Source organism: Scyliorhinus torazame, chromosome 14 (genome assembly GCF_047496885.1).
Source record: "Scyliorhinus torazame isolate Kashiwa2021f chromosome 14, sScyTor2.1, whole genome shotgun sequence".
NCBI classification, from domain to species: Eukaryota; Metazoa; Chordata; class Chondrichthyes; order Carcharhiniformes; family Scyliorhinidae; genus Scyliorhinus; species Scyliorhinus torazame.
Window position 1 is genome coordinate 122,131,882 of NC_092720.1, and position 27,185 is coordinate 122,159,066.

Below are 27,185 nucleotides of genomic sequence, written 5' to 3' on the forward strand. Positions count from 1 at the left end.
TGGCGATGTTCAGGTGAGCTCAGGCTAGCAAAGGGCGGAAGGTGGGATCCAGCCAGCTCTACAAGGGGTAATAAGTACTGACAGAATCTAATCCTTACGCGTACTTTTTTTCCCCCCATTCAGCTCTTCTATAAATGCAGTGTCGTGGTCGCCGTCTGGAGAGCATGTGATCAGTGTGGACAAAGGAAGCCGTGTGGTACTTTGGTCCGAGACTTAATTTGATGTGACCAGAAGGTGGCCAGCGGTGCACTTGTATACATGCAACTTCCAGCCCCACGCAGGAGATTGGCCTGTGGCATGCTCCAAGCTATGAAACGTGCCGTGGCAGAGTGAGCCTCCTCCCGTACATCAGCGTCACTGGAAAGGCATTCAGACAACGACTGTGAACTCTTGTACATTTACAATCATTTGTGAGAAGCGCACTCTCCTCCTGCTGGAGTATATCGCTTTAGGAACTATATGGAGGGTCTGTGCTGTGTATCAGCTGCTGTGATCGACTTTGGGATGTGGGGCCATCCTACTTGACATGGGTTAACCACCTAAGGTGCCCAGTTATTTACTCTGTCCGTGGCTACCATTTTCCTGCTGTCATATCAATGGTAGTGGTTTTTGCCATTGTGTCTGCTTTGCCTCCCTCTGTACACTCTCCCCTGACCTGGATAAATATTTTGATCTTTATTTCTTTGGATGACATGGGAAAGAAATGTTCTGATAGTATGAAGTGGTGACAGGTGGTATGTGTTTGATTATTTAAGTTTTCTGGTGAAGTAGCTTGAAGTGATGGTTTGATGTGTTGTAACGATGGGGCAGGGTGATGTTCGTTTTTCTTTAGGGAGATGTAAACCATGTGTGAGAAGGTTTCCCCAAAAGAGCAATTTAGTAACTGCAACCCAAAGAACAAGCAATTCTTTCTGCATTTGTTTTTCTTTTGCATGTGGATGACCATGGAAAGACCGCATTTACTGTCCATCCCCAATTGCTCTCGAGTTAAATTGCAGCATCCTTTGAGTGATGAGTTGAGGTCATGAGCCTCCTGTCAGTAATCTCAACAAGTGGGGAATGTGTACACAATGGCACTGGTAGCCGAGCTACACTATTTTGTTATGTTTATCTTCAGTAACACACTGATGGGCTTTGCCCAAACCTATTTAATCACAGCCTCTGTTTATGTTCGATAACCACTGATCAATCTCCCTCCTCGCACCCTATTTAATCTTGCATTCTATTTTCCTTAATTTGTCCTAAATTTACAATGTTTGCACTCAGCAACATAATTGCTCGACATTCTTCCCCCAGTTTATGTTCAGTAAGCTGAACTTCCAACACTGTATGTTTAATTTATACTCTTTGTACAGAGGAGCAGCTCCCATGTTTTGCACTTTGGAATGTGTATCTCTGGCACAGTCAGAGCAATCTCATATTCGAAATGTCTCTTCTGAAGACTTAGTACCGAGGACGCTGCCAGAATAACACTAAACTCTACAGATGGGAAGATGCTAGGATGGATTCTCAGCCTGTGTTCTTAGCTGGCGTTTGAGGCATCTGTTTGGAGCCATAAAGTTGTCATCAGTGCTCCTGGGCTAGGTGCAGGAAAGAGCAGCCAGGATTCCCAGGCCTAATTGCAGAGTAACCCTGATTGGAAAGTATGGACATCGAGTGGGGGCGGAGAGCATTTACCTTTGCTGATGTCATGGTCTGCCAGCACTCGCTGTCTAGACATGCTTATGTCTAGACAAGCACGTTTAAACTGAGCACTAAAAGGTCCAGGAAGATGCCTATGAAACTGCGCCAAGAGTTGCCACCTTTAGAAGAGGAGAGGGAATTTGTGCCTAAGATAAATGTACACAAACTTCAAACAGCATATATTGTATAGGTATTGATCATTTCTAAATATAAAGCAAAATAGGGCAGGAAGTTTCAAGATAATGCGCTCGTTGTAACATCATGGGGCTCAAGCTCAGCCTAAGTTTTTAAATGAGCTACTGTGTGTAATCCACACCAACACCAGCTCTCATTATTAACAGCCCAGGCCATCTGAAGAACAACCAGTAATCTGTGCTGTTACCAAGCAGTGTTTGCACTATGACTAAAGGAGTGTTCACAGCTACACATTGTGCTTTGTACAGATACTCAATGATGGTGGAAATGAAAATAAAAAGCTGCAAAGACCAGCAGACCCTTCGGCAGCAGAGGGGAAGTTCGTTGCCATAACGGACACAATTACTGGAGAGCGGTTTGTAGTCTGCTGTCATGTGGGATTGGGAATCTGGTCCTAGCCAATGGGATGGGGGCTAGTTGAATGTATCTCGTGTGGAATGACACTCCCAACCCAGCTGTTATTGGGTGCACAGACACAGCAGAATATTACCCAGAATTTGCACTAAACTGACCTGTCGAGAACCTGATGTGATACATGGAAAAACTTCTCACCAGCACAGTAGAAGTACTTCGCCTGAGGTCATGGGGAAATCATTTGATTCATACTCGCCCAATGCTGTACCTAGTCCAGGAGTGCTTTGTGCAAAAGTGTAAAGGGAGCTTTACTCTATAACACTTATGACATCTGACCTGGGGACATTGGAGAGGCAAACCTTCCTTCATTGTGCATCTAACCCAAGTTATGTATGATACCGGAACGCCTGATGAGGCAGTACTCTGTATTTAACCTGGAAATGCTTGTTGCAACTGTGTAGCTTTACTCCGTATCAAGCCCACATTGAACCCGAGCTGGGTCCAGTACACGGTTCAAGTACACAGTAAATCTCATTCAGTTTTAGTATATTTCAGCTGATATGTGCTCACCACACTGCTGGAAGAGTGTTTGAGCTGGGCCCAATTCTCATCAGAAACTGAGACCGTACAAATTCAGCTCGCGTGAGTTTAAAGTTTTTTTAAAAAGGACAAACTTTCAATTTTTCATCCCATCAGTCTTGCTGGATTCAAAGTCATGATGATGTAGGTCAAGAGTTAATCCTCTGCATCATGCTGACCCACATTCAATTAAAATATAGTCTTCCAACAACTGTTACCATATATCAAAATGCAGAATACTGAAAATCTGAATTAAAAACAAAAAGCTGGATCCTCAGGTTAAGTGGCATCTGTGGAGAGTGAAAGAGTTAATGCTTCAGGCCCAGTCACCATCCATCAGAACCAAGAAAAGTTAGAAATATACTAGGGTTTGAGCAAGGGATGGGTGGGATAAGTAGAAAGGGAAGGTCTGTGTTAAAGTGGAAGACAGGATATATTGAAAGACAAAAGAGTTCGTCTTCCAGGGCCATAGGAAATGGTGATGGGGCTTGAAAAGAAATAAGTTGTGCTTAGAGCAGATGTTGTGCTGACAGCAAGCAAAAGATGAGGGGGGAAAATGAAATATGCAAAGGAAAGGAAACTACACGGGCAGCGACATGATGGTCTGAAATTGTTACACTTAAATGAGTCATGAAGGCTATAAAGTGTCTACTTGAAAGAGATGCTCTTCCTGAGTTCACCAGAGGAGCATGCATCAAACTGCTAGTTCGTTGCTGCTTGTCCATCGCAACGAGTTTTGGTAATGCTGAAGGAGTTGTTCGTTCTATGAGCATCAGCTATGTAGCTCTGTTCCATGCGTAACAATCCTCATATCAAGCAACATTTGAATCTAGTTTCTGGCTCCATCTTTAATCCACTGCAAGCATAGCATTTTACACCTGCTGAGATTGGGGTAGGATTGGAGAGATAGGTGTGTTTGTTTTACACGCTGTAAGGTTAGGGCATCATATTTTCCCCTCAAAGCTGCGCATCAGATGTTTAAACATCTGGAATTTTTCATTACTACTGATCCACATGGAAGAGGGTTCAGTTTTGTTACAGATGCCCATTGCACGTCCAGCCCGTTGTCAGTGAGGCCCGTGGCAGAGTTGAGAAAGAGCAAACAAGTGTTGTCTCCTTTTGTTGAACTCTCGGACCCAAAACCTCCCCTAGCCACTACAGTTTTACCAAATGCCCTATTAAGAAATTGCTTGCACTGTGACTGCAGACTAGATTTGTGCTCCTGAACTGGAGTAGGAAACAACGAAGGCAGGGTCCAACCTTTGTTCTGTGTGTGTAGAGTGACATGTTCCAATTACCTCGTGTGTATCGACGCTTTAAGAGTACTCTCCACAAAGTCTTATTTGCACTTTATATTTTTTTTTCTGAAGAGCGCAGCATTGTAACTGCCTCGTTGCCTGGCTGAGATTTGGCTCACTTGTTATGGCTGAATCCCATGTAATCACCACCGATTTGCTCTGTAAATCTGCCAGTGCTGCTTCGTTACAAATGTTTTTTTTAAATAAAGTGAATTCTAAAAGCTACATCAAGTTCTGAATTGCCTTTCCAACTTCAGGTGATGTTTTCTCTTGTGTTTAAATTTGTGTATAAAAGCTTCAGGCAATTTGAGAGTCAAGATGTTAAATTGTCTTCCTCGCCTTCCTTTTTCCCTTCCATGGTTAAAAGCTCCCATAGCAGCAGGGCTTGGTTTTTCGTGTTGGGACTGGGTGACATAAAATGATATAGTACAGAAGCAGGTCATTGGGTTCATTGTGCCTGGGCCCTGCAGCAGATCTGCGTGCATTTGAAACTCTGTTTCTGCTAAGTTAGCTGTTCTCAGCTGATGAACAATGATACTGGACTTGATCAATGTACCTATTGGGCAAGGTCTCAATTCCTGATCCTACAGGGAGTGTGTGTGTGAGAATGTTGAGTGAGGAGAGAAATGGTTGTAGTATTGATGTTTGAATCATTTGTCGCCTCGGTTCCCATTCGCGTTGGTCACTTGGATAATTTATGTTTGGTCCCTTCTGTGTCGGCTCTGCAAGAGCAACCCATCTCATCCCACTTCTCTGCCTTTTCCCTGGACCATAAATTATTTTCAGATAATTATCCAATTCCTTTTCAAAACCCACGATTGAATCTGCCTTCACCACATGCTCAGGCAGTGATTTCCAGATCCTAAACACTCGCTGGGTAAAAAGCTATTCCTCTTGTTGCTGGTACTACTTTTGCCACTCACCTTGGATCTGTCCCTTCTGGCAATTGGAACACATTCTCCCTATCGCTCCTGTCCATACCCCTCATGATTTTGAACACCTCTTACCAAATTTTTAAATCTCCCTTCCAAGGCGAGCAGCCCCAACTCCTCTAATCCATGTAGCTGACGTTCCTCATCCCTGAAACCATTCTCGTGGATCTTTTCTCCAGTGCCTTTCACATCCTTCCTGAAGCATGATGTCCAGAGCTTAGCTTGGGGCGAAGTGGAGAATTGTACTCTGGGTCAGATAAAGCTCCTGAAATATCCTGACCTTAAAAAGTACTTCCAAAATTGAAATCTATTTTTCTATTCCTTGACTCCAGAGCGAAGTTATCCAATCACACACTCCTTTGTGATGTTGTGAGCATGTCCCATCTCCTGTTCTTTAGCTCTAGGGTCCTGTAGTGCAGGTCTTAAACATTTTAAACAGTTCATTTTCTTTATTACTTCATGGGATGTGGACTTCAAAGTCAACATTTGTTGTCCGTCCCTAATTGCCCTTGCAATGAGTGGCTTGCTAGGCCATCTCAGACTCAACCACACCACTGTGCTGTGAGGCTGGAGTCAAATGTAGGCCAAACCATGTAAGGTCAACAGATTTCCTTCCTTAATGAGCCATTAGTGAACCAGATGGGTTTGTGTAACAATCAATGACAGATTAATGGTCATCATTACTGAGGCCAGCTTTGTAATTTAATTTATTAATTGAATTTAAATTCCACCAGTTGCCAGAGTGTATTTGAACCCATGTCCCCAGTGCATTAGCCTGAGCCTCTGGATTACTATTCAGTGATATAACCACTACATTATCAGGGGCGGCATGGTAGCACAGTGGTATCACCGTTGCTTCACAGCTCCAGGGTCACAGGTTTGATTCCCGGCTTGGGTCACTGTGTGGAGTTTGCACTTTCTCCCCATGTTTGCGTGCGTTTCCTCCGAGTGCTCCGGTTTCCTCCCACAGTCCAAAGATGTACAGGTCAGGTGGATTGGCCATTCTAATTTGTCCGTAGTCTCCCAACAAGGTTAGGTGGAGTTACTGGGTTGTGGGGTGGAGGTGTGGGCTTAAATGGGGTGCTCTTTCCAAGAGCCGGTGCAGACTCGATGGGCCGAATGGGCTTCTGCACTGTAAATATGATATATGATCTCCTCTCATTTGTTATCGAAACCCTCATCGTTTCCTCTAGATTTGTCTATTTCAACACATTTCTGGTTCGTCTCTTGAGTTCTATCCTCTGTAATTTTGAGGTCATCCAAATCTCTGCCATGTATTGTAGCAAGTCCTTCATCCCTGTGCATGCTGATCTACATTGTTTTCAAATCCCTCCATGACCTTAAATGTTAAAAGGCATTAAATAAATAGAAGTTTTGTCTCTCCAGCCTCTCCATTAACTTTTACAATGCATCTCTCTGTCTAATCCCAATTTCCTTTACGTCCTGCTTTCTGCAGCTGCCACACGCCTTTTTCATTCAGGGCTGGCTTTCTCTCTTTTTCACATTCTTGATTTGTCCGTTATTGCACTTCTTCACTGCAACTCTATATAATTGTAAATGTCCATGGTGCTGGACAACACAAAGGTAGAAAAGAGATCTGGAAGCAGTGATTAGCCATGCATTATTAAGGGAGAGTTGCACATGTTGGACACTCTAGAGTAAATAAGTTGTCGAAGGTTACGTGCGAACTATATCCCTGGGGATGGGTCCCTGGTGCTCTACAGAGTTACAATCGGCAACTCCATTGGGTGTTGTGACCCCCGCCCCATGATCTAATTGGCTGAGGGCCAGAGATCTTTCTGGAAAGCCACGAAGTGTGGATTTAAGAATCAGCCACCAGGGCCCTCACCAGCGAAGACTCACTGGGAAGATTCAACGGGGAACCAGAAAACAGAAAGAAGCATAGTGCAAGACCCACTTTGGTAGACTGAGGTCCTGAGACTCGAGCAAATCGGACCCACAGCTCAATTTAGTTCATCGGCGCAGGTTGTATTAAAAAAATCTTGGGATTATTGTACTTGGGGTAATTTAAGGGAGGTAACTGTTTTTACTGTGTTTGATAATAAATTTGGTTGAATTAAACTTGTCCTTTGTTCATTTTGCAAATGAGGGCACCTGGATAACAAACTGGTCGAAGTGTCTGATGTTTTACAGACAAGTTGTCTTGATTTCAATATGGAGAAGAGAAAGTATATTAGAAGGAACAAGGGAAAGTACAAAGGAGCAGACCGTGTAAAAGCATTGATAAAATAGAAGAGGTTTTACAGTGGGAAGAGGGGGAGATCTAACACTTAAATCTTCTTTCAGCCTCATTTATATAACTGCACATGGTTTACAGTTGTCAGGACATTCTGTTCTAGGCCAAGTGATGAACAATTATTCCAGTAATACAGGGGCTGATGAGTCAGGTAGATGCTGATTACAAGTAGGATTAGAGATATTAGCTTTCCCAGACAAGGATCCTGGTCACTGATGGATCCCTATTTATGAGAGAAAAGAAATAAAGTGTATTTAATTCATCAAATGTTTTTTAGATGCTTATCACCCCCAAACTTTCTGAAACTCCATAGATTATACTTTTCACTATAGAACTGAGTGAGTTATTTAATTGCAAAAATTACCAGCGTACAGAGATAATATGTTTAGTCCCTCCAGCCAATGCTTTTGTATCCAAATTCTGATGTTTCCTGGGGCTTGCACATTCTACGTTCAATAAATTTCAAATCCAAGCCTCTGATGTCCATACTCGCATTAAGTCCCATTCATCCATCACCTCGGTGTTCGCTGACCTACATTGGCTCTTGGTTAAGTAACCCCTCGCTTTTATAATTCTCATTCTTGTTTTCAAATCCCTCCATGGCCTTGCTCCTCCCACCTCTAATCTCTGCCGGCCCTACAGTGCTCTGAGATAATCCCACTTCTTTAATATTGCCTCTTGAGCATCCCTGACCTTAAATGCTCCAGCCTTGCAGGCTGCGCCTACAGCTGACTAGGTCCTGAGTTCTGGAATTACCTCTCTACCTCTCTTTTCACCTTAAAAATACTCCTTAAAACTGATCACTTTCACCAAGCTTTTGTCCATCTTCCCTAATATCTACTTCCATGGCTGGGTGTCAAATATTGTTTACAACCCTTCTGTGAAAAACCTTGCGACATTTCATTACATTAAAGGTGCTACATAAATGTAAGTTATTGTTATTCATCCCATGACCTGCTCAATGAGAGATTTTGTACAATATGCGCCCCTTTGCGGAGGGGCAACAATAAAGAATAGAGGCTGGTGCACATAGTGGATTCTAGATTCTCATGTTGGACTTCATCCAGAACCCAGAGTGCTATTCACCTGTGTACAGCCAGGAGGAATTCCCAGACTATGATCTCTACCTTTCGTGTATCTGGGGCAAGTGTTGCACAAGATTGCTGATGCTGTGCAATGTTGAATGGCGACTGGGAGTCAACCACTTCTAAACTGAATGTCTCTTCCCAACGCATTCATATATGAGATATATCAACGAGGCCTGGTCCATGTCATCCGTTCTCTACAAATTCTACTCAACAAATCCCCTTATCAGTAATCGTCTCATTCCAATGATGACCCAAAAGGCATTCAGAGTATGAGTCAAATTACCTGATTATAGAATTTTACATTGCAGAAGGAGATAATTTTTTCCAAAATACCTGTTGCCTTTGAAAGAGCTTTCACATGAATCCCACTCTTTCCCTATAAACGTGCATTTTTTTTTTTTTCAAGCATTTATCTAATTCCCTAATCAAAGGAGAATTCCAACCCTATTAGACCTATCATTTTACCATCCAGGTTAATTTGCTGTCAGATTACCCAAGTCTACAAAATAAAGAGCACAATCTCCACCAGAAGTATATCCAAGCAGCTATCCATAGGTCTAAGTACAATTGATTAAATATGCAATGACTACAGCAATCTATGGATGTCTATTTTCTATAAAAATTAAACTTGAGCAATTGACATGGGCTCCCTTAGAAACCCAGACTGCATGGCTTCTATTCCAGGATATAACCTATAGGTTTCAAGGATTGCATTATTGTCTAAAGCCCAGGTTGTAGAAGTTTCCAATACAAATTAAACCATAGTTTACAGGATTGTGAACATCCACTAAAACTGTTTTTTCTCCTCTCCAGCAGGTGCCTGACTTGTGCTATGTGTGCAGTCCTATACATTGGATACCCTATGGTACCTCACTCAAGCAACCATTCACTTTTGCAGGTGAGGTACTTGCAACCACAAGATTCACCCTTGGTCAACAATGAAATTGCTCTCACCCAATGTCCACATACACCTATACCAACAGCAGAAGTGGGACTTCTGGGTACCTCACTGAACCAATCATAATTGGGCCAGTTGTAACTTGTGCAACCGTTGCCCGGGTGGTGACCAGTTCTCTCAGAGTGCTGTCATGCTGTTTAACGGGTGGATCCTGACAGGTGAATGGTGTTTTCCTGTGTATGTCAGGTGTTAATTTGCAAACTGTTATGTATGATGCTGTAAATCTCTTCATAATCACTCATTGTCACAAGTAGGCTTCAATGAAGTTACTGTGAAAAGCCCCTCGTCGCCACGTTCCGGCGCCTGTTCGGGGAGGCCGGTACGGGAATCGAATCCGCGCTGCTGGCATTGTTCTGCATTACAAGCCAGCTGTTTAGTCCACTGTGCTAAACCAGTCCCTTAAAGCTGTCATCAGATTATATGCAGTTATTAAAAGATTTACGCATTAAGAGACCTAACCTTGATGTGCTGACAATGCCCTGTGAGCTTCTCAGGCTGACGGGTCTGTGAAGATTTACTTGAACCTGCCAGAAGACCTCAGAGCTTGGACACGTGAATGGGAATTATGAACCGCCTTCCAATGGCTAAGGGAGGGTTCCAGCAAATCTTCCAGACTATAAAGGACATATGTCGATGGACTCACCTGGCTTCTGAGAAGAAGACTTTCTATGTGGAGTGCCTGCAGGCCAAGAATAGCTACTTATCCAAGGGGAGTGTCCAGGAGGTGCTGAAAGAGGTCGAGTAGCTGACTTCTGCGTCTCTGTCCTAAGGCTCTTCAGGTACTTGCACAAAATTTATTTTCGTTGTTGTTTTATTATTGCTGTGGCCGAGACAGTTTTAGCAAAGAACTCCCACTAGATTTGGCACTCAATTTATTTTAAAACATCACCTCCATTTTGATAAGTCCCACTGTTAAAGATTTTCTAATTCCCTGTTTTTGTCATGTCTCTGATCTGTCTCAAGCTCTCAATCGATAAGTGTCACTCTTAACATTTTCCAACATCAAAAATCTTTGCCTTCTAATTCAAATGCAACAATGTTATTCAGCCAGAAATAGTGTTCCATTCTAATACAGCAGGCGGAGTTCTGTCAAGCGCCATTTCTGCTTTCTTGCCTTATCCCATTTCCCACGCAATTGAACTAAAATGTTAAGTGCTGACACTGGGTGTGTGGGACACTTACAGCTCTGCTATGGGGGAAGCCTCTCAGTGGTGGAATCCACTGTCGGCAGGTACAGGTGGGCTATAAAAGAGCCTCCCAGACAAACAGGGAGGCTCTGCATCACAGCCAAAACTTTCCTGCCCCACTCCATTGCCATTAACATAAGACCTGAGGGCACATAGGGCGTTTTTCAAAATTAAATTTCACTTCCAAGTATTTCGCAATATATTAGTTTCACTTTATTCATCTGTGCATCAATGTTATTTGTTGAGACTAGCCTAGTATTTTTTTATTCATTCAAGATGATGTGGGTGTTGCTGGCCAGCAATAATTGCCCATCCCTAACCCTTCAGAAGGTAGTGGTGAGCTGCTGCCTTGAACCGCTGCAGTCCCGGAGGTGCAGGTACACCCAGAATGCTATTAAGGAGGGAGTTCCAGGATTTTGACCCAGTGACAGTGAAGGAACGGTGATACATTTCCAAGTCGGGTTGATGAGTGGCTTGGAGGGGAACCTCCAGGTGTGGTGTTGCTTTGTATTTGCTGCCCTTGTCCATCTAGGTGGTAATGGTTTGGAAGGTGCTGTTAAAGGAGCGTTGATGAGTTGCTGCAGTGCGTCTTGTAGATAGTACTTTAGCAGTGGTGAATGGAGTGGATGTTTGTAAATAGGGTGCGAGTCAAATGGGCTGCTTTGTCCTGGATGGTGTCAAGCTTTGAGTGTTTTTGGAGATGTACTCATCCAGGCAAGTAGGGAGTATGACATCGCACTCCTGACTTTAACCTTGTAGATGATGGGCAGGCTTTGGAGAGTCAGGAGGTGATTTACTCACCACCGGATTCCTAGTTCTTGTAGCCACAGTATTAATATGGCTAGTCCAGTCGATTTTCTATCAGGATGTTGATAGTGGGGATTCAGCGATTGTAATTCCATTGAATGTCAAGGGGCCATGGTTAAATTATCTTTTGTTGGAGATGGTCAGAGCCTGGTATTTGGGTGGCACTAATGTTACTTGTCACTTGTCAGCCCAAGCCTGGATATTGTCCAGGTCTTGCGGCCTTTGGCCATGGACTGCTTCAGTATCTGATGAGTTGTGAATGGTGCTGAACATTGTGCAGTCATCAGCAAACATCCCCACTTCTGACCTTACGAAGGAAGGAGGGTCATTGATGAAGCAGCTGAAGATGGTTGGGCCGAGGACACTACCCTGATGAATGCTTGTGATGATATCCTGGAGCTGAGAATATTCACTAGGTTTATCCCAGGTATGGAGTGGTTTTTATGTGGAGAGGTTGAGTAGGTTGGGCCTGTACTCGTTGGAGTTTAAAAATTTAGAGTCAACTTTGTTGAAACATATGGATTCTCTGGGAGCTAGATAGAACGAGATGCTGGGAAGCAGTTTCCCTTTGTGGGAGAGTCGAGGACCAGAAGGCATAATCTCAAAGAGAGGGGCCAGGATGAAGAGAAATTTCAAGGGTGGCATATTTGTGGATTTTTTTAGCATAGAGGTGTGTAGAGGCTGGCTCATTAAGTTTGTTCAAGCCTGAGATAGACTTTTAATCAATGAGGGAATCCAGAGTAATGAGGATAAGGCGAGCAAGTGGAATTGAGCATTATCGTATCAGATCAGTCGTGATGTCACTGAATGGCGGAGCAGGTTCAATGGGCCAAATGGCCTACTTCTGCTCCTACACCGTACGATCTGAGATGACTGACCAAACAACAACAACCATCTTCCTTTGTGCTAAGTATGACTCCAACCAACTGAGAGGTTTCCCCTGATCCTCATTGAAGTACTTTAGGTAAGGTTTCAGGAGTGCGACTTCTGAGTGCTGGAAGTTGGGTAATTAAGGGAAGTTAGGGAAGGAAGGGAAAGAGTTTTTTTGATTTTTGTTATCTAAATTTTCTCGAACTTATGAAAGTGGTTTTACTCTGCTGCAGGAGAAGAAGCTAGTTATTTAGTGAGTATCTGGTAAGTGCCTATAATTTAGTACATTTCTAATGTTCCAAATACTCTAGCAACTGGTCATAAGGAAATAAAATAAATAAAATAATTAAATAGTTGAGTAGAACACATTAAGGATGGCAGAACTGGTGATGTGTCACATTTGCAGCATGTGGGATGCCAGTTTAATCCAAGGCAAGCACGTCTGCAGTAAGTGTTTGAAGTTCAAACAGCTTTGATTCAGAGTTCATGAGCTGGAGGCTGAACTAAAGACTCTGCAATACATCAAGGAGAGGGGAAGTTATACTTATTCTTTATACCAGGAGGCAGTCACACCTCTTGGGACAGGGTCTTCTGATTTGGTCAGGGACAGGAGCGTATGACTGTAAGTGATGAATCCGTATTTCGAAGGTTGGTGTGGGAGGAGTGGGTCCGGTTTGTGGGACACTGTCACTAGCACTGGAGAAAGTGGGGTCTGTACTGTTGGGACGATCTACACCTGAACCATGCAAGGGCTGATGTTTTTGCGAACTGCATAGCTAGGGAAATAGAGAGAGTTTTAAACTAAATAGTGAGGGCAAGGGATCGAATTTAGGAAGATGTAGTAAATCAAAGAGCAGAGATGAGGAAAAAGCGAAGGTATTATTATGGGAAATTAAAAAATCAGACCATGACAGGTAGGGGTAGAGAGTACAAATCTAACAGTAAGTCAACAGATGAGACTAGAGGTTATATAAAGAATAAAAGGATAAAATTAAAAGCTCTGTATCGGAATGCACACAGCATTCAAAACAAAACCGATGAACTGAGAGTGCACACAGAAATAAATAAGTACGATTTGATAACCATTACAGAGACCTGGTTGCAGAAGGACATGGATTGGAACCTCAATATTCAGAGATAAAGGATATTTAGGAAGGTCAGGAAGTGAGAAAAAGGTGAAGGGGTGGCTCTCTTAGTTAATGATGGTATCAGCACAATAGGGAGGCAGAAACGTGGTTCAGGAAACTAGGACTAGGATGTGGAAACAGTTTGGGCAGAGATAAGAAATGGTAAAGGCAAAAGATCACTTGTGGGAGTCATGTGCAGGCCCCTTAACAGTAACCATATGGTAGGATGGAACATAAAGGAAGAAATAATAGGAGCTTGTTAAGAAAGGTTTGACGGAAATCATGGGAGATTTTAACTTACATACAGAATGGAAATGTCAGGTAGACAAAGGTAGTCCAGATGAGGAGTTCATTGAATGTTTTTTGGTACAGTTCCTTTGAGTAGCTTATTCTGGAGCCAACCAGAGAGCAGGCTATTCTAGAACTGATATTGTGCAATGAGATGGGGGCAATTAACAATCTCGTAGTGAAGATGTCCATAGGGTATTTGCAACCATAATATGATTGAATTTTACAATCAGTTTGAGGGAGAGAGGAGTGGGTCTGAGACTATATTTTAAAACTTAAATCAGGGCATCTTAAAGGGCATGAAAGCTGAGATGAATAAGGTGAATTGGCAAATTAATTTCAGGGCTAGGTCAATAGAGATGCAGTATCAAACATTTAAGAGGATATTTCAGAATAGATACATTCCACGAGCAAGGGAAAACCTAAGAGGGTGACCCACCATCTATGGTTAACCAGAACAAATGTAGATAGTATCAAACTTAATGAAAAAGCATCTAATTATGCGAAGACAGGTGACAGGTCAGAAGGTTGGACAGGATAGAAGGAACAGTAAAAGATGACAGGGATCAGTACTGGGACCTCAACTGCTTACAATTTATATTTGAATGAAGGAGATTGAAGGTATGGTTGCCAAAGTTTTCTGATGACACAAAGATTGGTCAGAAAGTAGAGGACATAAGGAGTCTACAAAAATATATAGATTTGCCAAATGAGTGAGCAGAGATCTGGCAAATGGAGTATAACATGGGAAAATGTGGAATTGTCCATTTTGGTAGGAAGAACAAAAAAGCTTATTATTTCAAATAGTGAGAGATTGCACAGTTCTGAAGAGCAGAGGAATGTAGGTGTCCCTGTGCATGAATCACAAAAGGCAAATATGCACATACAGCAAGTAATTAAGAAAACTAATAAGATTATATTATTGTTTGTTATGAGGGGAATTGAATGCAAAAGTATCAAGGTTATGCTGAAGTTGTACAGGGCATGAGTGAGACTACATTTGGAGTATTGTGTACCGTATTGGTCACCTTACTAAAAGAAGGATGTAAATGTGTTGGAAGCAGTTCAGAGAAGGTTTACCAGACTAATACATAGAATGAGTGGGTTGTCTTATTAGGATAGAATCATAGAAAGCCTATAGTGCAGAAGGAGGCCGTTTGGCCCATCGAATCTGCACTGACCTTCTGAAAGAGCAGCCTACCTTGGCCCACTCCATCACTCCATCTGCATAGCCTCACCCAACGTTTGTCCATTAACGGTCAATTTAGCTTGGCCAATCCACCTAATCTGCGCATCATTGGACTGTGGGAGGAAACTGGAACACCCAAAGGAAACCCATGCAGACACGGGGAGAATGTACAAACTCCAAACAGACAGTCACTCAAAGTCGCAATCGAACCTGGGTCCCTGGCGCTGTGAGGCAGCGTGCTAACAGGTTGGACAGTTTAGGTTTGTACCTGCTGGAGTTTAGAAGGGTAAGAGTCAACTTGATTGAAACATGTAAGATCCTGGGGGGTCTTGACAGGGTGGATTTGAACAGGATGTTTCCTCTTCTGGGAGAATCTAGAACTAGAGGTTACTGTTTAAAAATAAGGAGCCAGCCATTTAAAATGTTTCCAACCATTTTACATCCTTCCTTTTAAGTAAGGTGAGCAATATGGAATTTTTTTTCAGAGTCGTGAGTCTCTTGAACTCTCTCCCTGAAAAGGTGATGGAAGCAGTGTCTTGAATATTTTGAAGGTAGAGATGGGTAGATAAGTCCTCCTCTAGATCCCGTTTCCAATACCCCAGCACCACTCCAACCACTGCCCCCACCCCCCCTGTCGTGTTAAGCACAGTAAGATAACACTGGCTGCAACTGGATGCAGCTTTACCAGAGAGATACTCCACACCTTGAAGTTAGTACAATATGATTTATTGAACCTGTCACACAGTTAGCTCAATCCTCTGAGTTCGACACTCTGCTAGCCTAGTGTGATTAATCTGTCTGACTTGAACCAGACTAGCTCTTAGCCATGTGCTGTAGGAGTTATATGATATGTACACCCTGACTCATACTGTAGACGTCACCAGTGGAAAGAGGCGGAGTGTGAGTGCCTCGTGCCTTTTATAGTGGGAAACCACCCCCAAGTGTTCTGCCTACTGATTGGTTATGTCCTGTTCTCTGTATTCATTAGCTGCCTGCTTGTATCTCATTATGTGCATGTCTGCATATCATGACACCCCCCACCCCAAGGCTACACCACCAACTCACCCCTGCTGGTTGTGAGCCTCTGTCATGTGAGAGTACCTTTAAGAAATGGATGTTTAAGCAATGTACCTTTAAGAAATGGAGCTGATCATATTACTGAAGTGATGTCAGAGGGTGGGGGGAGCTGAGCTCACTTCTGCTTTTTGAGTTTCAGTTTGAGAAGGCAGCTGGGAGTGTGTGTGTTTTGCTGTGAGCTGCATGAAGAAACACAGCTGGTCTGTTGATTTCTGCAATCCAAAGACTATAAATATATTGAATGTAACCTAAGGTGCTCCTATTTTTGAAGGTTTGAAGTCTTTTGGATGTTTAAAGGAACAGTTTGAAGGATTATTTAGTGTTGTAGTCTTTTGGGGTTATCTTTGAAGTAATGGGTGTTAAGATATTCAATGTTTGTTTTTAAAAGGTTAACTTGAGTTCATAGAATAAACATTGTTTTGTTTTAAAAACCACTTGTCCATTTCTGCTGTATCACACCTGGAGAGTACGCCATGTGCTTCCCACACCACAATCTATTAAAAGTTGTGGGTCAGTTGAACTCCATGAAACACTTTGGGGCTCTGTAAACCCAGACCCATAACAATCCATGCAAGCTGCCATTCTCCTGCTCCCCTCTCGACAGGATTGGCAGCTAAACGTTCCAGGATTTAGATGTTTCAAGCGGGATAGAGGGGGATGTAAAAGGGGTGGAGGAATTGCGCTACTGGTTAGGGAGAATATCACCACTGTACTACGGGAGGACACCTCAGAGGGCAGCGTAGCTATATGGGTAGAGATCAGGAATAAGAAGGGTGCAGTCACAATGTTGGGGGTTTACTACAGGCCTCCCAACAGCCAGTGGGAGATAGAGGAGTAGATAGGTAGACAGATTTTGGAAACGAGTAAAAACAACAGGGTTGTTGTGATGGGAGACTTCAACTTCCCCAATATTGACTGGGACTCACTTAGTGCTAGGGGCTTAGACAGGGCGGAGTTTGTAAGGAGCATCCAGGAGGGCTTCTTAAAACAATATGTAGACAGTCCAACTTGGGAAGGGGCTGTACTGGTCCTGGTATTGGGGAATGAGCCCGGCCAGGTGGCAGAAGTTTCAGTAGGGGAGCATTTCAGGAACAGTGACCATAATTCAGTAAGTTTTAAAGTGCTGGTGGACAAGGATAAGAGTGTTCCTAGGGTGAATGTGCTAAATTGGGGGGAAGGCTAATTATAACAATATTAGGCGGGAACTGAAGAAACTAGATTGGGGGCGGATGTTATGCGGGAGGCTTTCAAATGTCAGTTGAAAGGAATTCAGGATCGGCCTGTGCGGAAGAAGGATAAATACGGCGAATTTCAGGAACCTTGGATAGAGAGATGTTGTAGGCCTCGTCAAAAAGAAAAAGGAGGCATTTGTCAGGGCTAGAAGGCTGGGGACAGACAAAGCCTGTGTGGAATATAAGGAAAGTAGGAAGGAACTTAAGCAAGGAGTCAGGAGGGCTAGAAGGGGTCACGAAAAGTCATTGGCAAATAGGGTTAAGGAAAACCCCAAGGCTTTTTACACATACATAAAAAGCACGAGGGTAGCCAGGGAAAGGGTTAGCCCACTGAAGGATAGGCAAGGGAATCTATGTGTGGAGCCAGAGGAAATGGGTGAGGTACAAAATGAATACTTTGCATCAGTATTCACCAAAGAGAAAGTAATTGGTGGATGTTGAGTCTGGAGAAGGGTGTGTAGATAGCCTGGGTCACATTGAGATCCAAAAAGACGAGGTGTTGGGCGTCTTGAAAAATATTAAGGTAGATAAGTCCTCAGGGCCTGATGGGATTTACCCCAGAATACTGAAGGAGGCTAGAGACATAATTGCTGAGGCCTTGACAGAAATCTTTGGATCCTCACTGTCTTCAGGTGATGTCCCGGAGGACTGGAGAATAGCCAATGTTGTTCCTTTGTTTAAGAAGGGTAGCAAGGATAATCCAGGGAACTACAGGCCGGTGAGCCTTACGTCAGTGGTAGGGAAATTACTGGAGAGAATTCTTCGAGACAGGATCTACTCCCATTTGGAAGCAAATGGACGTATTAGTGAGAGGCAGCATGGTTTTGTGAAGGGGAGGTCGTGTCTCACTAACTTGAATGAGTTTTGCGAGGAGGTCACAAAGATGATTGATGCAGGTAGGGCAGTGGATGTTGTCTATTTGGACTTCAGTAATTCCTTTGACAAGGTCCCTCATGGTAGACTGGTACAAAAGGTGAAGTCACATGGGATCAGGGGTGAGCTGGCAAGGTGGGTATAGAACTGGCTAGGTCATAGAAGGCAGAGAATAGCAATGGAAGGATGCTTTTCTAATTGGAGGGCTGTGACTAGTGGTGTTCGGCACGGATCAGTGCTGGGACCTTTGCTGTTCGTAGTCTATATAAATGATTGAGGAAAATGTAACTGGTCTGATTAGTAAGTTTGCAGACGACACAAAGGTTGGTGGAATTGAGGATAGCGATGAGGACGGTCAGAGGATACAGCAGGATTTAGATCGTTTGGAGACTTGGGCGGAGAGATGGCAGATGGAGTTTAATCCGGACAAATGTGAGGTAATGCATTTTGGAAGGTCTAATGCAGGTAGGGAATATACAGTGAATGGTAGAACCCTCAAGAGTATTGACAGTCAGAGAGATCTAGATGGACAGGTCCACAGGTCACTGAAAGGGGCAACACAGGTGGAGGAGGTAGTCAAGAAGGCATACGGCATGCTTACCTTCATTGGCCGGGGCATTGAGTATAAGAATTGGCAAGTCATGTTGCAGCTGTATAGAACCTTAGTTAGGCCACATTTGGAGTATAGTGTTCAATTCTGGTCGCCACACTACCAGAAGGATGGGGAGGCTTTAGAGAGGGTGCAGAAGAGATTTACCAGGCTGTTGTCTGGTATGGAGGGCATTAGCTATGAGGAGCGGTTGAATAAACTCGGTTTGTTCTCACTGGAACGGCGGAGATTGAGGGGCGACCTGATAGAGGTCTACAAAATTATGAGAGGCATAGACAGAGTGGATAGTCAGAGGCCTTTCTCCAGGGTAGAGGGGTCAATTACTAGGGGGCATGAATACATGAATAGGATAGGAATAGAGGGATATGGACCCAGAAAAAGTGTAGAAGATTTTAGTTTAGACGGGCAGCATGGTCGGCACGGGCTTGGAGGGCCGAAGGGCCTGTTCCTGTGCTTTTCTTTGAACTTTGTTCTTGAATTAAACAAAGGATAAAATTATTTACTCTTTCAAACGATTCAATTTTAAACATCTGTCAAATTTTTCTTGAACATTCTCTACTCCAGAGAAAATTCCCAGTAGTTCTTGTCTCACTATGCAACTCCAGTCACTTCAGTAAATTTCCTGTGTACTCCTTCTAAAACTTTGACAACTTTAATAAAGTGCCCAGAATTTTAAAAAGAAATAACTTGTGCCCAATTAACTTTTTCCAATTAAGGCGCAATTTAGTGTGGCCAATCCACCTACCCTGCACATCTTTGTGGGGGCAAAAAATTCACAAACACAGGGAGAATGTGCAAACTCCACACGGGCAATGACCCAGAGCCGGGATCGAACCTGGGACCTCGGCGCCGTGAGGCACCAGTGCTAACCACAGCACCACCCTGCTGCCGCTAAAGTGCCAAGAATTTGCCACAATACTCCAGTTAGGAGATAGCCAGTGTTTTATAAAGATTCAACATGTCGTCCCTGCTTTTGTGCTCCGTGGAGGCGATTTTGCGTCCTCTTTGGCCCTCACTGAATATTCAAACTGTGCCGTGACGTGACATTGGTGTGGTTTACAACAGCGTGAATCAGTTAAAAACGTGAATCAGTCAAGGGAATCCTCTAAGGGCATAAAGGTAACTATAGCTCCTGGGGGGGAAGAGGGAAATGCCCGGGCGGTACCAACCAATGCCAGGGACGGACCCTCTGTAAAGCCCCATTTGGGGAGGGGTTCATATAGTGTTTGTTGAGGAGGGGGATTAGAGAGTCCTAATGCTGATGCTTGTGGAGGCGGTGAGGTGGGAGGGGGTGATAGGGGACGGAAGGGAGGGAGTGTGCTGATGCTGAGGTATGTGGGCCAGGGTGGGTGATGCTTGCGGAGGAGGGGAAAATGTCTGCCATGTCCATGGGTGGGAGGCTGTGGGCCACTTACTGTGCTGACCAACCTGCCATTGTGAAGGTGTAAACCACACCCACTGAATTTATTTTTCAGAGAGGCTCAAAATCGGGACTAAAAACTCAGCTGTGCAACTGGAAAGCGACAGGCCAGGTTCCAGTCAGAGCCAGGCACTCTCAAAAACAACATGGGAAAAATTTACCCCCTGCCTCCAGTAATAAAACCAAGGATCCACGTGCTTTTTAATAACTTTCTTGTATTGTCTTGTCATCTTTAATGATTTGTACTTATATCTGACCTAGAGTGTGCAAGGACAGTGTCTGACCCACTGTCCCACCCAGTCCCAGAGTGTGAAAGGACAGTGTCTGACCCACTGCCCCACCCAGTCCCAGCGTGTGAAAGGACAGTGTCTGACCCACTGCCCCACCCAGTCCCAGAGTGTGAAAGGACAGTGTCTGACCCACTGCCCCACCCAGTCCCAGAGTGTGAAAGGACAGTGTCTGTCCCACTGTCCCGCCCAGTCCCAGAGTGTGAAAGGACAGTGTCTGACCCACTGTCCCACCCAGTCCCAGAGTGTGAAAGGACAGTGTCTGACCCACTGTCCCACCCAGTCCCAGCGTGTGAAAGGACAGTGTCTGACCCACTGTCCCACCCAGTCCCAGAGTGTGAAAGGACAGTGTCTGACCCACTGTCCCACCCAGTCCCAGAATGTGAAAGGACAGTGTCTGACCCACTGTCCCGCCCAGTCCCAGAGTGTGAAAGGACAGTGTCTGACCCACTGTCCCACCCAGTCCCAGAGTGTGAAAGGACAGTGTCTGACCCACTGTCCCACCCAGTCCCAGCGTGTGAAAGGACAGTGTCTGACCCACTGTCCCACCCAGTCCCAGAGTGTGAAAGGACAGTGTCTGACCCACTGTCCCACCCAGTCCCAGAATGTGAAAGGACAGTGTCTGACCCACTGCCCCACCAGTCCCAGTGTGAAAGAGATTAATGAGTGTGTAGTCCTGGATCCTTGGTAATGTATTCTTTAATTATTCTACCGTGTATGAAAAATCCTATTGTTGTGGAGTCGCTCAAGTTTTTTTTTGCTTTCTCTTCCACTCAGGTCCCGCAATAACCGCACAGCCGCATTGCATAAAGGATGAGTGCCACCAAAAAGAACATTGTCCACAAAAAATTGTCTCGTGACAAATCGGTTGGTACTTTCACTTCTCCTTTTTCTTTTCTAAGAACACAAGCAAGCAGAGAACAAGAAAGGTTCTTGCTGTGCACACATGCTCTGTACAATCTACCATGCCTTGGGACCTAACCCACCCATTTTATAAATACCTATTGTAACCTGCTAATTTCAGTTAATTCTCCCTTACCTTAGACCCAGCTTTCCTGTTGTGACTTATTTATTTAGAAACTTACATACTGTACCCAACTAGCCCATAGTTGCAAAACCCAAATCACAACACCCATCATTAAATGTAGTTCTATGATTGGACAACATTTTCTCAACAGGGTGACACAGTGTCACAGTGGTTAGCACTGCTGTCTCAGAGGCATGGTTTGACTCCAGCCTTGGGTGACTGTCTGTGTGGAGTTTGCACGTTCTCCCGTGTCTGCGTGGGTTTCTTCCGGTTGCTCTAGTTTCCTCCCAGATGCTTGCTAGGTGAATTGGACATTCTGAATTCTCCCTCTGTGTACCCAGACAGGTGCCGGAGTGTGGCGACTAGGGGCTTTTCACAGTAACTTTATTGCAATGTTAATGTAAGCCTACTTGTGGCAATAATAAAGACTGTTATTATATGTGTGGGTGATGTGGATCGGCCATGATCAATGAGTGGGGTTGCGTGACTAGGGTGGGGGAAGGGGCCTAGGTGGAGTGCTGCTTCGGAAGGTTGGTAAATGGCCTCTTTCTGCACTGTAGAGATTCTATGGAATGCTTAAGCTGCTATGAATTATGCTGACAGCCAATTCAAGATCATCAGTAAAGCTTGCAGTGTGGTGCATTTTCCTGTACAGGAAGCTACATGTATGCACAGGCAGAAAGCACATGCACACACATTGTACCTGTTCCAGCTAAACAAAATAAGTGATAGCCATTCACTGGTTCATTCCTCAGGACAATTCCTTCACCAATCAGAGTCAAAGACAACCCAGGGCCCAGAACACTGGGCATCCCAGGACACTCAGAAATAATTTGATGAAAAAGACGATGGGCAATCCCGTTCACCTTCTGCCATCCTCAAAGTCGCATGAGGCAAAGATAATTGAATTGCTAACTAATAATGGTAATTATTGTCAGTGAATTAGTCTACTATGGACCCAGACATGAGGCATGGAAAACTCCTGTGGTGAGAACCATAGATCTAAGTTCACTTGTTCCTCCTGAGCACTTATCGTTAGATGTGTCCCAAATTATTCTAAGTTGCCTTTGAATCAAACGCTGTTAACATCTGCCCACTCTGAAATCTGTTCCATTGATCGACCACACACTCAATAAAGTAATGTCCCCAGAGGACAGTATTGAATTCACCCCCTCTTTGAGTGTCCTCCCGGTCTTCTGGTCTGAACAGGGGGAAACAGGGCACAGATTGCAGGATACCACATATGTACAGTGCTAGGCATGAAGGTTAAACGATGAAAAGGGAAATAATCTAGACGTGCAAGCAATAGTCTGCCGACTGAAAATTGGGCTGCGGAAGCCTGCAGAGTATATTGGAAAGGCCAAGTGGTATACTTAATAAGTTCTGTTTTTCATGTCATGGGAATGAATGAGTTGGAGTAGGAGATGGCGTCTCGATTCTTGACTGAAGCATGTCGATGATGTAATGGGTGGATGAGGAGGGTTAAGGAATGACTGGGATGGAGCATTTGTAACCGAGGAGAAGAGGATAGAGTGGAACACCAAGCATCCTAGTGCCAAAGAGGAAAGGAACATAGGAACAGGATTGGACCACTTACCCCTCGAGTCTATTGCTCCACTCACTTGAATCATGACTGATCTTACTAAACTCCACTGACCTGCCTGTTACATATCTCCTGATAACCTTATCTGGTAAAAGTCTATCAATGTTACTCTTGAAAGCTCAGATTCACCCAAAGTCTTTCGACGAGGAATGTTTCAGATTTTTATTCCCGTTTGTCTTACAAGTGCTTCCTGCTTTCACCCCTAAATAGCCTAACTCTAATTGTACTCCTTGTTCGGAATTCCTCCACCAAAGGAAATATTTACTCTGTATCTCCCAATTAAATGCCTTTAACATTTAAAGTACTGTTTTTATATTAGTCCTCAAATGTCTCAGCTCAAGGGAATATAGAGCAAATTGCTGTAACGTATCTTCATAATTTAACTCAAAGCATTTTGAGGAATCTGTGCTACACTGACTTCAAGGCCAACACAATTTTTCCCAACGATCAGCATACCTAACTGAATGCAATAACCCAGATGATGTCTGACTAATCTCATAACTTACTGGTACCTTTCTTTTGTATTCCAACTCCCTTGATCCGATAGCATTCCATTTGCCTTTTGTATATTTTCATACTGGTGCACTAGCTTAGTGCTTACATGCACAAACACCAATAACCCTTTGCACCACCACAGTCTTTTTCTGAACCAAAGTCGAAGATGTCACACTTTTTCCACATTGAATTTCATCTGTTGTTGATTTACCCACATTCATCCTGAACATTACCCAATTAGTGGCACTGCCTCTGCACTGTCCCTTCCTCAATACCCTGATCAGTTTAAACTCTACACTGTCATTATCCCTATACAGCAATAATTTCAAACACTACACTGCCTCAATCTCAAAACATCATGTCAGTTGAAAGCCTACACTGCCACTGGCTCTAAATCTCAGTTAGTTGAAATTCTACTCTGTTCTCCAGTTAGTTTAAACTCCACACTTTACATAGAACATGTGCAGAAGGAGGCCACTCGGCCCATCGAGACTGCACCAACCCACTTAAGCCCTCACTTCTACCCTATCCCCGTAACCCAATAACCCCTCCTAACCTTTTTGATCACTAATGTTAGACGTTTTAGTTGCTGTGATATGGAGAGTCTAAAGTTCCGTTCCTTTTTCACAAACACATTTATTTCATTCCAACAGACTTTGCACAAAACTAACTACACATCACCTGACAGAGGCCACCTGAAGCCCCTTTACATGTGTGTCAATTAATGGATACTTAACATAAATGAGACAACTAATTGCAATGTATTACTTAACAGTCTCCCCTTCCTTGGAGAAAAAAAATAATTGTTTCGACGAGAAAGAAAAAACAAAACAGTCCCAGAAACAAGCGCCCTTCATTAACAATATCCAAAAGTTTCTGTGAACTCGCCCCTCTTTTCGTAAAACAGTCTGACAGTTGATAGCTACTGTCGACCCATTTAATTTTTGTTATTTCCCCTCTGTCCAACATCTGCTTCAAACTTGCAATGTCTATCCGTAACCTCTTTTCATTGACACTTTTTGTAGAATGCACATTTTCCTACAGGGATTTATTGTCAATGTGACAGTCAATAGGTATATTACCCAAATCCCCTAATCCCAAAATTTCTGTCAATATCTGACTTATATAAAAGGCCACATCCACTGCCTCTACAAGGCTTAATGTCTCAGCAGCCAAAGTGCTTTTTACCACTCTCCTTATTTTCTTTGTTTCCCACACAAGCGAGGAACATTTACCATTGTTCCCCAAAAGGAAAATTATAAAACCTCCTGCGCTTGAAACCCCATCACATAAATTTGCGTAGGACGCATCACTATAAACTATCATAGAATTTACAGTGCAGAAGGAGGCCATTCGGCCCATCGAGTCTGCACCGGCTCTTGGAAAGAGCACCCTACCCAAGGTCAACACCTCCACCCTATCCCCATAACCCAGTAGCCCCACCCAACACTAAGGGCAATTTTGGACACTAAGGGCAATTTATCATGGCCAATCCACCTAACCTGCACATCTTTGGACTGTGGGAGGAAACCGGAGCACCCGGAGGAAACCCACGCACACACTGGGAGGATGTGCAGACTCCACACAGACAGTGACCCAAGCCAGAATCGAACCTAGGACTCTGGAGCTGTGAGGCAATTGTGCTAACCACAATACTACTGTGCTGCCCCTTGAGTTTCAAGTGCCTAAGGTCACCTAAAACCGGGAACTTCAAAACACACTCCTGCATTTTTAGTTTGGCCAACGCTTTATTTGCTCTTATTATGTCTTCCACTTTGGGATCATCCATTTTTGTACTCAACTCGAAGACATCAAAACTCACGTCCGGTCTAGTCTGTCTACCTAAACTAACCAGTTCAATTGCCCAATTAAACTTTGCAGTTGCTCTGTTTCTATCTTTGAACCTATTGCGTCTTTTTGTGAAACTCGGCAACGACTAATTGCTATTGGGCTGATGCTTTCCAAATAAGATTGCTGACGTAAAGTTGCCCCTAACTTAGTCTGTCCAATTTCCAGTCCAATATATTTAAATGCACCGGAAGCCTGACTTCCAACCCTGAATGCTTTCCTCAAACCAGAGATTACAATAGCTTCAAAATCACTAGTCCCACCCCACAAAAAATCAGCGACATGCATCATAAAAATGCCAGAAAGATTTCCTTTATAGTGCCAGTAAGACATTGCAGGATCTGCTTTCGACTGGCAACAGCCTAACTTTAACAAAACTGACCTTACCGAAAAATACCAGACTCTAGATGCATCATTTAATCCATATACACATTTGTTCAACTTCCAGAATACCGCTTCTGTGTTAGCTGCTTCTTTAGGAGGACAGAGAAAAATGTCTCTCTGGAGCCGATTCCCCTGCAAAAAGGCAGCTTTTAGATCTATAGATTTGCATTCCCATGCCTTTGTGGCTAACAGAGCCAAGAAGATCTTTAAAATAACCTTTCCTGCTGTAGGTGAATCTACCCTTAAATCCTGATCTTCTAAGTTTTCTTCAAATCCCCTTGCCACAAGCCTGGCCTTTGCCTTAAGTTCCATCCGGAAGAACCTTTTCCATGCAAATCCATCTGTGGGATAGAGCGCTTTGTCCCCTAACCGGTACTTCCGTGTATACCCCAAATTCACTCCAACTATGCAATTCTTGCTTTTTAGCTTCTTTGATAACTTTTTCATCTAATTTATTTGAAGCCACCAAAATCCCACGTGCATGTGGGCTTCTACTCCGATTAGTATTTGTAGTCTTACTCGTGTTCCGAGATCTTGATAAACTACGTCCCCTCTCCCACCTGGTATCTCGTTCTGTAGTGCTACTGCTTGATCTTTCCTTTCTGCTGTGGGATGTCCTTTCAATAGTTCTCGACCTTTTCCTGCAGACCTGTTCACTACCCGCTGTACTATCTGAACTGGCACTGCGTTTCTGTGCCCTCCATTTTTGAACTCAGTTTTCCCAATCCATTGTCTTGACTCCTTCCCCTGAATGCTGTACATTCAACCAATGTTTATACTTTCCAGTGGCCTTCCCTGCTCTACTAATAACAGTTGCATCCTTCCATTGACTAGACCCTTCACGCAAGTATGTCACTTTTGTACCAACTTTTGGCAGTTGCCCTTTCGGAAAAATGGCCTGTTCTAATTCATCAGACGTGTTGTTCCTCTACTGAAACCCTGTCTATATCAGTTAACTGGTCCTCATAGTTCTGTAACACATGCGTACCAGATGACTCTGGTTCCTCGTCATGTCTGTCTGCTCTGTCTAAATTTGAAAATTTGTAATCTGTACCCATTATCCTTGATGAATGGACCCTAACAGTTTGATTACCATGTTGCAAAATAATTGTTTTGCCATCTATGCCTATGGTCTTCCCTGGGCCTTTCCATTCATTAGAATTGTCTCTCTTATAGTATACCATGCCTCCTTGCTGAAAAACGGCATCTGATGGCCGTTATGTCTTAAAGCTCTGCGAATTCTTTCAGAGACTTCTGCTTCCAAAAAAGCTTTTCTACTGCTATGTAATGCATTTAAATGTTCAGCAAAAGCAGAGCTAATTGTAGTCCCCTCCCAAGCTGGAGGCTGGTCATCCAAAATGGACAGAATTTTAGGATTTCTACCAAACACTAATATAGTCCTTGATAAGGACTATAGCCCCCATCCATCTGCAATGAATTCTTTGCATGTACCGCCCATGCTAAAGCTAAATTTAGCCTGCAATTTGGTCGATCTGCCAAAATTTTCCGAAGCATGT

At 43.7% G+C, this 27,185-nt stretch overlaps 2 protein-coding genes across 6 annotated transcripts in view; both read left to right on the forward strand.

Moving 5' to 3' along the window:
- The window catches only part of atg16l1 (ATG16 autophagy related 16-like 1 (S. cerevisiae)), a 48,043-nt gene extending 43,709 nt beyond the window's left edge, over positions 1–4,334 (forward strand). For all 3 annotated transcript variants that reach the window (XM_072474746.1, XM_072474749.1, XM_072474750.1), the window contains one exon: positions 124–4,334. In XM_072474746.1, the coding sequence (XP_072330847.1) occupies positions 124–217 (94 nt within the window). In that variant the 3' untranslated portion in view covers positions 218–4,334. The remainder of the gene's footprint in view (positions 1–123) is intronic.
- Positions 4,335–9,951: 5,617 nt separating this feature from the next.
- LOC140389996 (beta-arrestin-1-like) overlaps positions 9,952–27,185 on the forward strand; it is a 73,617-nt gene continuing 56,383 nt past the window's right edge. The window contains exons 1-2 of one of the 3 annotated variants that reach the window (XM_072474752.1): positions 9,952–10,123; positions 21,089–21,178. In XM_072474752.1, the coding sequence (XP_072330853.1) occupies positions 21,125–21,178 (54 nt within the window). In that variant the 5' untranslated portion in view covers positions 9,952–10,123; positions 21,089–21,124. The remainder of the gene's footprint in view (positions 10,124–21,088; positions 21,179–27,185) is intronic. The other 2 variants (XM_072474751.1, XM_072474753.1) reach the window with 2 other exon arrangements.